At 32.4% G+C, this 16,683-nt stretch overlaps 1 protein-coding gene across 1 annotated transcript; it reads right to left on the bottom strand.

Moving 5' to 3' along the window:
* Positions 1-14,763: 14,763 nt before the first annotated feature.
* On the bottom strand, positions 14,764-16,334 carry LOC18446633 (Auxin-responsive family protein). Its single transcript, XM_006856745.4, has one exon. It carries the CDS (start codon positions 16,201-16,203, stop codon positions 15,004-15,006), a length of 1,200 nt encoding a protein of 399 aa, XP_006856807.2. The 5' UTR covers positions 16,204-16,334; the 3' UTR covers positions 14,764-15,003.
* Positions 16,335-16,683: the final 349 nt, after the last annotated feature.

Genomic DNA, 16,683 nt, shown 5'->3' with positions numbered 1-16,683 from the left:
TACAAACAGCAGCATTAGATAATTTATAATTTATAATTAATCTACTACCGTCAGCGGTATTCAATATTTGTGTTGTTTTATCAAAATATTTAGTGGGCACTAATCCTTCATTTATACAGTTTAAATCGGCACCTGAGTCTATTAATGCTAAAGATTGAAAACTATATTCATTTTTAACTACAATCCTTACTAATGTAAACCATTTTTGTGTAATTACCCTATTTATTAAATTCAAAAAAAAGTTTTCTTCTTGGATATCCTTTTTTATTCCAGAAGATTCTGATAGATCAGGTTTTATTAGTTTTAATTTGTGGGATTCTATTAATTGATCAAATTCTAATTCATCATTTTCTGAAATAGTTTCTGAGAATTCGTTATGTAATTCTATTATTCTAATCATATTTTTAAGTTGTTGAACTTCTGTTTTTACTTCATTTATTTCTTGTTTCAGTTCTGCTGTAGTTGGTTCTCTTTGAATTGCCTCTTTCTGGCTTACCCTTTTTAATATTTCAAAAAAGCTATATGCATCTGGAGTTTTTAGTAAAGGAGTAGGCTTATTTTTGGCTTTAACTATTTTAAGATATTGCATTATTGTTTCTCTTTTTTCGTTAGGGTCAGATATTTTATCTATTAAATTTATTATTAGATTTTCTTCATTAGTTAAGGTATTGCAAGAGCATTCTTCCATTTGCACATCTATTTGCTCATCTGAGCTGCTCCATATTAACTGTTCATCTTCGATATTTCCTATTAGTGAACTAGAACTTGCATCTTCTATAGAATTGTCTTCTGAATCATATATTTGTATGATATCATATATTTTGTTTCTAATATTTTCGTCTACTATTAAACTGTCTATGTTTCTTTTTACTTTGCAGTTATTCTTGTAATGCCCAATTTTTCCGCATTTGTAGCAAACAGGTAATTTCTTCTTGCCCTTTTTATATTTATTTTTAGGGGAAAATCATTTTACAAACTTTTCTCTTTTATGTTTGACATATTTTTATTTTCTATTTTATATTTTTTCTTTTTATATAGTTTACTGGGAGAATGTATCTATACTATATTCGAATTGCTCACAAACCTAATTCCTTTTTACCTGCCATTTTTTGTTTATCTAATTGTCTTTTTAATTTCATGTCTATACATAAGGCTAAGCCTTCTGCACAAAATTCGGCTGACAGTTCTCTTAAGGTTTAAATAGAGTATGGTATGATACCCCCATTTTTAGCTTTAAGACAATTACGGACTTTTTCAGCAAAGAGATGAGGTAAACGGCGATGAATTTTTCTTTCCAATGATCTAAATTATTATCTTCTCAGGTTAACAATTGAGAGAAAAATACATCTTTGTACCATTTATAATGGGATAAAGTAGGATATTTTAAATTAGTAAGCAGATCTTTAGATCTCGCTTCTAGGAGTGCGGTACTTCCTACAAAATGAAGAGTTATTGTATAAATGAGGGCATTAACAGCATCACTTTCGCTGTAGAGAATATCTTGACCCGTTTCATTTTTTACAGTCCATTGCCTAGTATTGTTTAAAATTTGATTTTTTGATATTTCACTTAGGTGGAAATCCCACCATCCTCTCAGCCATCCTGTGAATCCACAGACAATGGCTTTTGCTACCTCTTGATCATGATTTCCTACCATCTTATAGGCCGATGCATACATCGTCATATGTTTCATTATATCTAGAATTTGGTGCTCAAACATTCCATCTATATTCCAATTTACTATTGTTCTTCCTGAATAGGAAGTTGTATGGGAAATTAGATCTTCTTCAAACTGAATTTCTACAGGCGTAGGCCTGGTATGATATATTCTGGCATTAGCTATAGACCTCCATTTGGTTCCATATGATATTTTATTAATATCTTGAGTATCTTCTGTGAAAGCAATTTCCATATTTTCAATCGTAGAGTCAGTGCTTCTGATTCTTTGATAACACTTCCTTTACCTCTTTTGTCTTTTACCTCGGCACTTGATTCTTTTAAATCTAGATTGGATAATTTTGATATCAATTGATCTATAAGATCTGCATGATCGTCTTGAATTTTGAATCTGGTTTTATTTATTTCAGAAGGTGGTTTAAATAATACCGCTTTTCTTTTTTCTTCTAATTTTTCATGAGGTTGTCTTGTCATACTTTCTATCCTAGAGGATTGTTTTCCTAAAGTCTGTAGTATAAATTGGTATATATATATATATATATATATATATATATATATATATATATATATATTCAAGTAATTTAGATTTGTAGAAACAAAATGAAAATTGAAACACTACCGAACAACTGCGACCGTGCGAGGAAGTTTTGATGGTGATGAGGGTAAGTGTTGGGATGAGTTTTCATGTATGTATATATATATATATATATATATATATATATATATATATATATATATATATATATATATATATATATATATATATATATATATATATATATACGGAAAAAGTTTATATAAGGATGCAACCTTATAATGTAGAAGTACGGATGCACCTAAAAAATCTATCCGAAAAGCTAGTTTTAATATTGAAAAATCCTTTGAGTGATCATCCCGACATCGAGATATATGACCATGAAAAATAAAAAGATTTTAAGTCTCAGAAATAGTTCATTTTGCAACATATTATCTATACCGTCCATTTTCAAGATTTTCATATGTTTATAGATCTACTTGGCTTTAACAATTTTTGAAATTTAAAATTTTATAATTAGATAAAAAAAATAGATTTTGAGATAATCGTAAGAACATTTTACATCAAAATTATATACATTGAAGGTGCACCTGACCTCTACAGTTACGAATGCATATATATGCTAACTACACCCTAGATATATATATATATATATATATATATATATATATATATATATATATATATATATATATATATATAGGGAAACGTTTATACAGAGCCGAGGTTCTAAACAATCAAATTTGAGCCTACCTCAAAAATTTCACTAGAAGAGGTTGTTTTGATGCCCAAATATCTTCAAATTGATCATCTCGACATCAAGAAGCACGTACATGAGAAAAAAATGGATTTCAAGTTTTCGAAATAGTATATTTTATAACGTATTTTTCGACCGTCAATTTTCCAGATTTTCATAAATCTGTCCATCTACACCATTTTTGAAGCTTTAAATTATATAAATAAATATAAAAATAGGCTATCGCAAAGATTTCCAATGTTGAAACCATGTTTCTCAACATTATTTGAAGGTAGGCTCTAATTTGATTGTTTAGAGCCTAGGCTCTATATAAACAACGCACACACACACACACACACACACACACACACACACACACACACACACACACACACACACATATATATATATATATATATATATATATATATATATATATATATATATATATATATATATATACTAAAAAATGCCTATAGGCGAAAATGAACAGTGATTTCGCCTGCCCTAATCACCATCCAAACTTCGTCACATGGTCACAGTTGTCCGATAGTGTTTTATTTTTCATTTCGTTTTTATAAATCAAAATGATTTGAAATTTGGAGCATGTGTACATCTTAGTGAGGCACACCTAATAAAAATATGAAAAAAATAATTCGCAAAATATAAATTGATCAAAATACACCCATAAATATTCAAGGGTATTTTGGTCAATTTATATTTTGCGAATTATTTTTTTCATAGTTTTATTAGGTGCGCCTCACTAAGATCTACACACGCTTCAAATTTTTAGTTATTTGGATTTATAAAATAAAAATAAAACATAAAATACTATCGGACAATCGTGATCATACGATGAACTTTGGACGGTGATGAGGGTAAGTAAAATCACTGTTCACTTTCGCCTATAAAAAATGAGGTCATGACCGTTAGATTAGCCCATATTCAACCTGGGCCGTTGGGCGCATATGAACACATATGTTTATATGAGCTAGTGGGCTAATCTCAGCATTTCCATATATATATATATATATAGACAAGAATAGAGACAGTGAAAGACGAATAATACCTCATATACCTCATACAAATAAAGAAAAAGACAAACTGGAAATAGTTTCATCATCATCCGAAAACCCAATAATATCTTCTCCTACAACCCCAAACTAGCTAATAAAGAGACAAGACCATGATGTAGTTTCCTCTCCTGCCCAGTACCAACGACCAAAACGCCAATAGAAAAATCAAGATTCATAGAGACCACCTTCATATCCGAAATAGTAATAGAAGATTATCATCTGGATATGGATCCAGTTAACATAGCCCATATATATTTGAATAATCATTTACATCTCTCAAATAATAATAAGACCATAGAATGGTATGAAGCCATGCTTTTGGAAACTGGATCAATAACCTTGGTTCACTTTTACCAGAAAAATTTTAATATTATTGCCTACTCCAAATTTCAAGTGAGGAAAATAATATCTTACAAGGAATGGGGTATGGATCCTGCAAGATGTAGGAAATTGCAAGCAAAAAAATTCAATAACAAATACTACAGATATGCCGCATATATAGATGCCTGGCATAAAATATTTTACTTCCAAAATAGCAATAATTCCTATACGTGGTTTCTGCAAATAAAGACCTCTTTAATAGATGAATTCCCAAATTGGTTTAAGATGTGGTTCCAGATATGAGGGTCTGAGACAGAAATACTTCCTCCAAGAATACAAACCTCGCAAACTAAGTTTGCATAATATAATGGCAATAATAGCCAAATAGACCTCCACATGTACTTCATGACATACTACCAAATACCATGGATCATGAAATGGTCCTATAATATAAGTGAAAATTATACACAGGAATGGGAGTGTATACCAAAGTTAGGAAGACAGGTATACATCAAATGGTGGGATGTATACGAGAACAAAGCTATTGAACCAGAAAACATAAAGCTGAAAAAGATTTATACTCCAACTCCAAAAACAAAGATGGATAATATGGTTGACTACATAAGCAGAATGAGATAACAGAACCCTACGACCACAAAAGAGGAGTTAATGAAGAAACTGCTTCAGATCTTAGATGAAGAAGACGAAACAATATCCACCTTAACTCAAAATGATGAAAGTTATACAAAGGAAAATGAGGACTATGGGGATAGACAACCAGAAGTCAGTTGTCCATAAAGCCCGAATAAAAGCCGATCCATACTCTCATAGAATACTGCCAAAAGAATCTGCCACCGACAAATTCAATCCTCTCAGAATACTATACTACTAGTCGTAGACTCACCGACTGCCATCACTGTTCCCAAATGCGGCCGTATTATCAGCTGTAAACTCGGCGACAACTGTCACTATTCCTAGATGCCGTCGTACTGCCAGTTGTAGACTCGCCAACAGCTATCACTATTCCCAGATGCCGTCGTACTGCCACCTATAGATTCGCCGACAGCCGTCACTATTCCAAAATGCCGTCGTACTACACTGTGACACCTTTTGGTCACCTCATACTACTGTGCCTCTCTTTTGAGCTGGCACCTCAATTATTGGACCAGAAGACTCGAAGTCGGTATAAGGAGGCTCATTTCCTCCCAAAGGGGCATAGTGTGCTCTCCCCCAGTGCTTTCTGTTCTCGCTCTTCTTTAAGTTTCAGGGCTCTCTTTCTCTCTCTCTTTTAAAGCTCTGACAAAATTATCTCAAGCTTTTCTTTTATTTTTTCTTTCTAAAGCTTCACTCAGAAGCTATTCTTCTGTCTTTGTTTTCTTTTTAAAGCTTCACTCAGAAGCTATTCTTCTGTCTTTGTTTTCTCTCTAAAGCTTCACTCAGAAGCTATTCTTCTATCTTTGTTCTCTTTCTAAAGCTTCACTCATAAACTATTCTTCTGTCTTTGTTTTCTCTCTAAAGCTTCACTCATAAGCTATTCTTCTGTCTTTGTTCTCTTTCTAAATTTTCACTCAAAAGCAATTCTTCTGTCTTTGTTTTCTCTCTAAAGCTTCACTCAGAAGCTATTCTTCTGTCTTTGTTCTCTTTCTAAAGCTTCACTCAAAAGCTATTCTTCTGCCTTTGTTTTCTCTCTAAAGCTTCACTCAGAAGCTATTCTTCTGTCTTTATTTTCTCTCTAAAGCTTCACTTAGAAGCTATTCTTCCGTCTTTGTTCTCTTTCTAAAGCTTCACTCATAAGCTATTCTTCTGTCTTTGTTTTCTCTCTAAAGCATCACTTAGAAATTATTATTCTGTACTCTCTATACCTTTGTATACTTTGCACTACTCTCTGTACCCCCTGTAGCCTTCTCTGTTACCTTTTATTTCTTTTCTTTCTACTCTTTCTATACTTTTATTTATTTTTGTATCCAATACATCGGGAGGTGTTTCCAACCATCTCGGAACTGAGTGTTGTGAGACTTGTATATGTGTGACTGTAATTTAAATAGCCTACCAAGTTATTGTCCAGAAGAGTGGAGGCTCTTCACAAGCCATTGCATCTGTAATTTGTAAGTGTTTCTATATGTTTTTGTTAGTGTAAGTTTCCTTATTCCATGCAATTCAAAGTTATATTCTGTGTAAAGTTAGATCTGTTACTTATATTAACTGGTTTGTAATAGACTTCTTTCCACTGTTATTATTGGGTGTATCACTGTATCTGATTATTAGGTTTGTTATGTATTACGTTCTTTATCCCTTTTATTAATAGGTTCTGCCTAAAATTAATAATCACCTGAAAAATAGATCTTGGTCTCTCTGGTATCAGAGCCACAGTAGTTTTACAGTGGTGAACTGTAAGATGATAGTACTGTTCTAAAGGCCAATAGCTTAATAAAATTTGTCATTTAAGATAAGTCTGAGAGTTGAGACCAAAAGTCGTCGTGACCCGTACTGCCAAAAAGGCCAGAAGAGAGGTGAAAAAGGCACAAGGACTGTTTCTGATTGACTCAAGTACTCATCCGTTATCTTACAATGGAAAATTTTATTAGGACACTGTCCAACAGAGCAGCATCATCAGCAAGCAGAACATTACGAATAAAAAATAAGGAAGAAATAATAATCGATAATATCAAAAAACAAATTCAAAATTGGAACATCTCAAGAGTTCCGATCATTGATATTTATAAAAAAAGGAACCTTTGAGTTTAGGACTAGTTATGCTATAAAGACTGTTGAACAAAGTATATCGGTCAATAGTGAACAAGAAAGCTTCCAACTATTATCGGACCGAATGATTCAAAATCATAGATCCAAAGAATATAAGTATCTTCATATAGGACTTATTCAAGTAGCGATAAAGCCCCTTACTCGATTAGGATTAAATAATTCTATATTACTATGCCTAAGAGATAGCTGTCATAACAAGTTCTCTGATTCTTTGTTAGAAGTAGTTGAGTCTAGTTTATGTAAAGACCTATATATTTTAATTGTTTTTTTAATTTCTCAGTATCTTTAACTAATCTGAACCTTCTTAAGGTTCTCACCTTGAATTTAAAGAGTCAAGGGTTTGACATGAACCCTGGATCTCAAAATATTTCCTTAATATACAAGACATGTTATAAGGTTATGAACACCTTAAGTCCAAATGTACTCCAGATGGACAATAAAGGAGAAATAATATTCTTTCAAACCAATATAGAAAAGTCCAATACAGTAATTCCTAAATCCATTTGTTGGTCCCAAATTACTCTTCCTGAAAATTGGTCTATACATAACGAGAACCAACAATATAGGACCCTTGTTAATCGTGAACCGGATCAAATTATAGAATATCCAGATGGGGATATTGAGATACAATTTAATGCTGATAGAAGAACCAGGTTGACTCTTTTAGAAAATTCTATAAGAACCCCCATCAAAATACCTACACCTTCTAGGCACTCTACCTCATCAATATCCCAGCGACCTATAATTGAAGGACTAACCCGAACAAACAGTAATGTTCATAGACGTGTTTATAAAATGTATGACCCTAGTTCATCTAATAGTGAACCAACACCATCAGACCTAAATTTTCATATTCTCACACTTCAGAAAGAAGAGAAACTAGACCTAGAAGAAATTAAGAATGATTATCTTTCTGAGAAAAATAGAGCAATCTATGATTGGTATTTAGCATAATTCCCCAAATAGTTGCTAGATGCTTTTCATAAAAATTTAATAAATTTATAAATAAGAATAAACAAAATATAGGATTTTTTTATTGGCTTAGACCTATATTAAGGGAAAAGGAAATCTTAATCCCTGACTTTGGTCTTAATACTATTGAAGAACAATACCAAATATATTAATACAACTGAAGGAGAAGAAATCCATAGTATACATCCTCCTGATAGGAGCCTTCAATTAAAAGGAATGCTAAAAGAGAAGCCTGAAACCAAGGCCTCTCCACATAAAATAATCCCTAAAGAAAATGAACATCATAGTCATAAGATAGATGTCATACCTCCTATAATTGAGTAAAACAATTATACCAATTTGTGTTTGCAAACAATTGGAAAGCAAACTACCATAATTGAAAATATAGTAAGTAAAACCCAAAATATCGAATCCCAAACAATAGAGAAAAAAGGCACAAAAGCGGTTCTGTTCAAACCTCCTCCAAAAATTAATAAAGGACGATTTAGTTTGGAAGGAATAAAGAAAAAGGAAGAAAATAAGGATTTAATATATGAATTAGTAAAGAAATTAGCCAAATTGGATATCAAGGGAAAAGGAATAATGGTTGAATCAGAGGCTATGGTATTACACGAAGAAAACTCAACCAATGATGAGCTACAAGAAATGGAAGAAGCCTTCAAAGAAGAAAACCTTAATGTCAATAGAATAGATTATGGAAAAAAGTTTAGACCAACCTCTCATACTATAATGTATCATTCAAGACCGACTCCTCTTGATATACAATTTGAAGAAGACTTAATATCTAGTACGGTCTCTTATTCTGAAAGAACAATAGTAAATTGGAATATCGATGGTATTTCTGACCATCAAATACTTGATACAATGAAACATATGACAATGTATGCAACAACCTGTAAAATTAGCTGAAATCATGATCAGGAAGTAGCCAAGGCTATTGTATGTAGATTTACTGGCTGGTTAAGAGGATGGTGGGACTTTCATATAGATGAACCACCAAAAGAGAAATATTAACTGCCACAAGACAGTGGACAGTGAAAAATGAATATGGACAATATATACCCAATAGTGAAAGTGACGCCATAAATACTCTCATCTATATTATAACCTTTCATTTTGTTGGAAGTACGTCCTTGTTAGGCACCAAATCTGAAGACCTCCTGTCTAATCTTAGGTGTCCAACATTGTCACATTTCAAATAGTATAAGGACGTATCCCTCTCCCGATTACTTTCCAGATAAGATAGTAAAGCTGATCACTGGAAAGAAAAGTTTATAGCAGGACTGTCATTTCTTTTTGCAGAAAAAGTCAAAAATAGACTAAAAAATAAGCATGGAGGAATAATATCATACTCCCTTTATACCTTATAAGAGTTATCCGTGGAAATATGCACAAAAGGACTTGCCTTGTGTACTGATCTGAAATTAAAAAGACAACTTGATAAGCAAAGGATGACAAGCAAGAAAGAATTGGGTTGGGTGATTTTTGCAAATAGTTCGGTTATAATACATTACCTATGTCCAATAGAACTGATACAAAAAGACATAAAAATAAAAAATACAAGTCTAGTACTAAAAAACGCAATAAAGAAAAAATTTACTAAAAAATTTGCCTCTAAAAATAATTCCAAAAAATATAAAAGTAAAAAAAGAATCCCAGTATGTTATAATTGTGGCAAGGTAGGGCACTATAAAAATAAATGCCGAATACAGAAGAAAATTAATGCCTTAAAGTTAGAGGAGAATATAAAAGCACAATTGTATCAAATACTGCAAATAGATGAAGAATTTGAAGATAGTCCATCAACTACAGACTTTGAACCACTAGTCGGAGAACTTGAAGATGAAACTTTAATATTTAGTAGTTCCGACTCTGAGGAATATAATGATTGCTTTTGCAATGTACTTTCTAAAGAAGAAAACTTAATAATAGAAATAATTGACAAAATAGTATATCCTAATGCAAAAAAAGAAGCTTTAACCCAATATATTCAAATAGCTAAAGCAAAGAAAAAACCTTCTCCATTAGTAAAGACCCAAGAAGACTATAGTCTTCCTGAAATTCTCAAAAGAATCAATAATAAAAAATAGTTCTAAAAAAGAATCATCCATTGCTAACCTAAAACATGAGATAAATGAAGTTCGAAATGAATTAATCGTTCTTAAAAATAGAATACAAGTTCTGGAACTAACTTCCAACTTACAAAACACTCCAGATAATATAGATGAAGAAATTGAATTTGATGCCCTTGTAAAAGGTTATAAAAATCCGCCATCACCAATAGGGGAATTACCAGAATCTTCTAACTCTGTACAAACCGATAATTATGTAAACCTAATTGATAAGGTAATTACCCAAAAATGGTTTACATTAATCAGAATTATAGTAATAAAGAATATAATTTCCAATCCCTAGCCTTAGTAGACTCCGGAGCTGATCTAAATTGCATAAATAAAGGACTAGTCCCCACCAAATATTTTAGCAAAACGGCCCTAATTTAAAATACTGCAGATGGTAGACTTATAATAAATTATAAATTATCTAATGCTGCTATATGTAATAATGGAAACTGCTTTGAAATGCCATTTATTATGGTAAAAGGACTAAGTCAAGCTGTAATTCTTGGAACTCCATTTTTTAATTTTTTATATCCATTAAAAATAGATAGCTCAGGAATAGAAGCTACTATAGAAGGACATTATATAAAATTCGAATTTGTTGATAAACCAAAAATAAGGGAAGTGAATAATGTGAAACAAATTATTTCAAATAAAGAAAAAAATTTGTGCCATTTGAAAGAAAAATTAAAATATAAAACAATAGATGAAAAACTCTTTTTATCTTAAAATATTAAATATATTGCAAACATTAGAAAGAAAATAGAAAATGAAATCTGTGCAGACCTATCAAGTACTTTTTGGAATAGGAAAAAGCATATTGTAAGCCTGCCTTATGAATAAGGGTTTAATGAAAATAAAATACCTACAAAGGCTAGACCTATTCAGATGAATTCTCGATTGCTTGAAATATGTAAAAAAGAAATTGATGATTTACTCCAAAAACAGCTTATCCGAAAAAGTTCATCTCTGTGGAGCTGTTCAGCATTTTATGTCGAAAAAGCTTCTGAAAAAGAGAGAGGGGCTCCAAAACTGGTAATAAATTATAAACCTCTCGATAAGGTTCTCAAAAGGATAATGTATCCAATTCCAAATAAAAAAGATTTACTAGATAGACTTGTGAATGCTTGCATATTTTCTAAATTTGATCTAAAAGCAAGATATTAGCAAATCCAGATTTCCGAAAATGACAGATATAAAACTGCTTTCAATGTTCCATTTGGACAGTACGAATGGAATGTAATGCCATTCGGACTCAATAATGCTCCTTCTGAATTTCAAAAAATAATGAATGATATTTTCAATCCATTTATGAAATTCATGATAGTTTATATTGATGATGTCTTGATATTTTCTGATAATATTGAGCAACATTTTAAACATATAAATGTTTTTATAAATGCCATAAAAAATGCAGGATTAGTTGTCTCAGCTAAGAAAAATAGTCTTTGCCAAACTAAAATAAGATTCTTAAGACATAATATCTTTCAAGGCAGTATTGTGCCAATAGATGGGGCAATTGAATTTGCTAATAAATTCCCAGACAATATTTTACATAAAACTGAGCTTCAAAGATTTCTGGGTTGCTTGAATTATATTGCCGATTTCAATGAAAACTTGGTCATTGATGCTAAACATTTGTTTCAAAGGTTAAAAAAGAATCCACCAAAGTAGACAAATGAGCATACTCTGGCTGTGAGAAAAATAAAAATAAAGGCAAAAAAATTACCTTGCCTAACACTTTCAAATCCTAATGCTTTTAAAATTATAGAATTTGAAGCCTCTGAAATAGGCTTAGGAAGAATACTAAAACAAATAATTTTTGAAAAATAGCAATTAGTCCGTTTTACATCCAAAGCTTGGAACCAGACTCAGCAAAATTATTCAGCAGTTAAAAAAGAAATTTTAGCCATTGTACATTGTGTCACATATTTATATATATATATATATATGGATGTGGTTTGTATAGAGCCTAAGCTCTAAACAATCAAATTAGAGCCTACATTAAAATAGTATCGAGAAATGTGGTTTCAATACTGGAAATCTTTGTGATAGCCTTAAAATATATTTTCATCTTTATTTATAAAGTTTAAAGCTTCAAAAATAGTGTAAATCGACCGATCTATGAAAACTTGAAAATTGACAGTCCAAAAATGGATTAAAAAATGCACTATTTTCAAATTTTGAAATCCATTTTTTTCTCATGTTCATGCATCTTGATGTCGAGATGATCAATTTGAGAATATTTGGGCATCAAAATAACCTCTTTTCATGAAATTTTTGAGGCAGGCTCTAATTTGATTCTTTAGAGTTTCGGCTCTATATAAACTTTGCCCTATATATATGGAAAAAGTTGGTATTAGCCCACTAGCTCATATGAATACATGAGCCCAACAGCCCAGATTGAATCTAGGTCGATCTGACGATCACGGATGTCCGTTAGTATTTTAATTTTATTTTTTTTTCTATAAATCCAAATCCAATGAAATTTTAGAAGTGTGTTCATCAAAAATAGTTGAATCTTTGAAAAATATCAAAATAATATTTTACATGAAATAAATTGACCAAAATACCCTCAAAATATTTCGAGGTATTTTGGTTGTTTTTTTCTCAAATAAGTTTTTTCTTATATTTTTATTAGGTGCGCCTTGATGATAAAAATACACACCTAAAATTTTAAGAGATTTGGATTTTTATAAAAAAAATTAAAATTCAAACACAAAATGAGGTCGTGACCGTCAGATCGGCCCAAATTCAATCTGGGCCATTGGGCTCGTATGTTCATATGACCTAGTAGGCTAATCCCAACTTTTTCATTTATATATATATATATATATATATATATATATATATATATATATATATATATATATACTTTAAAATGTAGAATTAAAGACGCAGATAAAAAATCCATCGGAAAAATGTTGTTTTAATGTTGAAAAACTCTCTAATTGGTCATATCGACATCAAGATGTATAAATATAAGAAAAAAAAAGTTTTAAGTCTTGGAAATAGTGCATCTTGCAATATATAATCTAGACCGTCAATTTTCAATATTTTCATGTGTATAGATCTACTAGATTTTAACTATTTTTGGAGTTTAAAATTTTATATGTAGATATAAAAATAAATTTTCAGATAATCTCAAAAATGTTTATACCAAAATTACATTTTATGATAAAATTTGTAGGTGTGCCTTAATTGGATTGATTAAGGTTGCAACCTTTTATATATATATATATATATATATATATATATATATATAAGGGTACTCACACTATGGAGTAATTTATCATTATACTCAACAAATTTCGGACACTTATATAGACTTATTTTGTACATAAAATATTTTTTTAATAAGGGTATTTTTTGTCGTTAGGAAGGGTGTGACGTCATTCACATAGGGTGTGACATCACCCAATGTGACACACTAGTAGTATTTAATGCTTTATGTGGGTGATGTCACACCCTCCTAATGACCAAATATACCATTACTAAACATAAGCTCCATGTACAAAATAATAGTATATAAGTGTCTAAATTTGTTGAGTAGAATGATAAATTACTCCATAGTATTAGGGTGCTCACACTATAGAATAATTTATGATTGTAGTCAATGAAATTTGAATAGTTATATACACTTGTTTTGTACGTTAAGCATTTTTTAGTAAGGATAGTTTTTGTTATTAAGATGCGTGTGACATCATCTACATAAGGTGTGATATCACCTATATGAAATATTAAATGACACTGGTGTGCTCCATATGGGTGCCCCTTGTAATGATAAAAAATACCTTTATTAAAAAATGTTTCGTATAACAAAAAAATTATTATTTTCAAAGGGGGGAGAGCCAGAGAGAGGGCGCTCAAAGCCTATAAAAATATTGCTTCAATTAATGAAATTCCTATTATACATCTAAGGAAAACCTTATGGAAACCTTCAACGAAATCATGGATCAAAACTAAGAAATTATAATCTCTGAGTTTGAAGTTTAAAAAACTACCAAACTTTAGACTCTCTATTCGTTTGAACATGGTTTTCGATAAAAAAAAGTACTATAGAATGGAGAGAGCTCTCAAAGTTAAGATTTTTTTTAAAAAAAAAAAATCATCAATTTCCATTTTGAAACGAGGGAGAAATGCAAGGAATCACATATCAGGCTTTTTCCCTCAATAGTCCAAAAAAAGGAACTAACGTAGTTTTCCCCAGAATTTTATTCTCTAACAGAATCGGTGATGCCCGCTTTTTTATCAGTGGATTGTCCGGTCCTCTAATGAAACCAATCAGTTATAATGCTGTAAAGAAATCGACCCAATTGTATAATTGAATTAGTCCAGTTAGTTACATTTCGATTAGGGTCGGTCAACATTTAGCGTGATGCTAGTAAAAAACAGTTGATGTAATTCCCCAAATTCAGGATCTAAACAATTATCATAAGTAGGTTTTTGCCGGAGCCTCTTGAGGATGGCATTTATTTTAATGAACTATAAAAGAGCAAAAAGATAATATCGACCCCAATTACTTAGAAAAAAACTATAATGATAATGCCGATAAAAGAGTGAAAATGAAAAACCAAATCAGTCTAACATTTCGCGTAAGAGAATCGTCAAAACTCAAAAATAATATAAAAAAACAAAAATACAGAAAGCACCAAGCCCCCCCCCCCCTCCAAAGTCCATCACCACATTCTGTGAAAAATGAACATATCAACAGCATTGTGTTGTGGTCATCTCCAAACAAATTTGACCCCTTTCAAGATGGGAAAAGAAGACTCACTCACTCACTTCATGCTTATCCGGAAATTTTTATTTCCGGCAACTTAACTTGTTGAAATCCGGCTCCTCTTCAGTGGATCCCCCCTCATCTTCGTTTTCTTCCTTCTTTTTCCGGCAATAAATCACCCAACTATTGATCTCCAAAGCAGCACAAATTCCAACCAAACTTGAAAACACTAAGCAATAAACCAATTTTGCCTTAGAATCAGGGGAGAGACCCAACAAATCAAAACCTTGAAAAACATTGACCACACTTATTGTAACACAGGCATATCCCACAAAGTGGTGGTAAGATTTCCAATATTTTCTATACTTGTTGGTCTTTTTTGGCCTGAAAAATAATGCCACACTTTGCAAAGTGCCTAGAGATACAATGGCAAAGCCTAATTTCCTGTGGGTTCCCGAAATGCCCCCGGAATCCGACACACTCGCAAGCTTGAGACCCATGGCGAAGCCACTAATCCCAAGGCCATATCCGGTAACTTGCACACCCACATGCATGTAAAACCAAGATGGGTCTAGAGGGAGAAAGTGCTTGAGGTATCTTGCCGTGATTACCCCTAACAAAAGCAGAAACCCCCAGGAGAAGGAGTTGATTATGGCATGGGACGTCTTGAGGGCATAATAGTCATTTGGGCTTGCCAAACCTGAGAGCATCTCTACAGTTTTGGTGGACTTTAGATCTTCTTGAGAGAGGCCATGAATGGTGGGGGAGTAGCCTTGGACATAAATGCCCCTGTTCCAAACATGGTTGAGAGAGGTTTTGTTGGGATGGAGTTTGTAGAGGGAGAAAATCTTGACTGAGTTGCCTCTGAGGATGAGAGAGGATGTGATAATGGGTATGTCTAAAGAGCGAGAAAGCACTGGGTTTTGTTGGAGTTTAACAGATGGATCCAGAACAAAGGGGAGGAGAATTGGTTGCCCTGTGTTGGGATCTTTCATGGCTATCAAAACTTGAGAATTTGTCATTTGATTTGGGGATTTGGGGTTGATTCCCCACCCAACCCAACCAGAGGGAGAAGGAAGACTGCCTGAGAAAACCATGTCTATGGTGCAGTTGCGAGGGTAGAGAGTCCAAGCCAATGAAGCCTCTTGGGTCTGCAAATCCATGCATTTTTGATACATTTTGAACCCACCATCTGAGGTTTGGTGCCTCAAATTACATCCTAGAGCCATTGTGAAAAGGAAGAAGATGGGTGTGAGGAATGGCAATGTGAAAAAGAGATTCATTTTGGTAATGTGGAGAGAGAGAGAGAGAGATATAGAGACTCAATCTATTGATTGGATCATGAATTTGGTGGAGAATTGGCCAAAAGCTTAAGAAATGGCAATGTCAATCCTTGATTATTGAATTAATTTGAGTGTCCATCAGGTAAGTGTTTGGGGGCTTTATTGTGCAGGCCTTTTGAGATGTGTCCATCAGGTAAAGTGTTGGGGCCTTCATAGCGAGAGCACTTTCAGGCCTCTGTGAGTGAAAGAGAGAGAGAGATGTGTGTTAGAAGAAAGGGTAATTTGAATTTGTGGTGCTGATTTTGTAAATGGGGTTGGATTCATGCTTTGCTTTGAAGGAATGAGAGAGAATAATTATAGTGTGGAGAGTGGAGGAACTCATTGGGTGGTGAAAGTGGGTTTTAGAGAGGCTTATTTGTGGGCAAAAGAGAGAGTAGGTGGAGAGGGAATGATGAAGAATCAAATTTGAAGTGGGGCTGG

The sequence above is a fragment of the Amborella trichopoda genome, chromosome 10, assembly GCF_054954075.1.
Source record: "Amborella trichopoda isolate Santa Cruz 75 chromosome 10, AtrichopodaSantaCruz75HAP2 v2.0, whole genome shotgun sequence".
Classification (NCBI taxonomy): domain Eukaryota; kingdom Viridiplantae; phylum Streptophyta; class Magnoliopsida; order Amborellales; family Amborellaceae; genus Amborella; species Amborella trichopoda.
The sequence above is the reverse complement of the archived record's forward strand: the minus strand, read 5'-3'. Positions and strand labels throughout refer to the sequence as shown.

What these genes read in the sequence shown, in the direction of transcription:
- LOC18446633 (XM_006856745.4), bottom strand. Translation starts at nt 16,203, where the DNA reads ATGAATCTCTTTTTCACATTGCCATTCCTCACACCCATCTTCTTCCTT.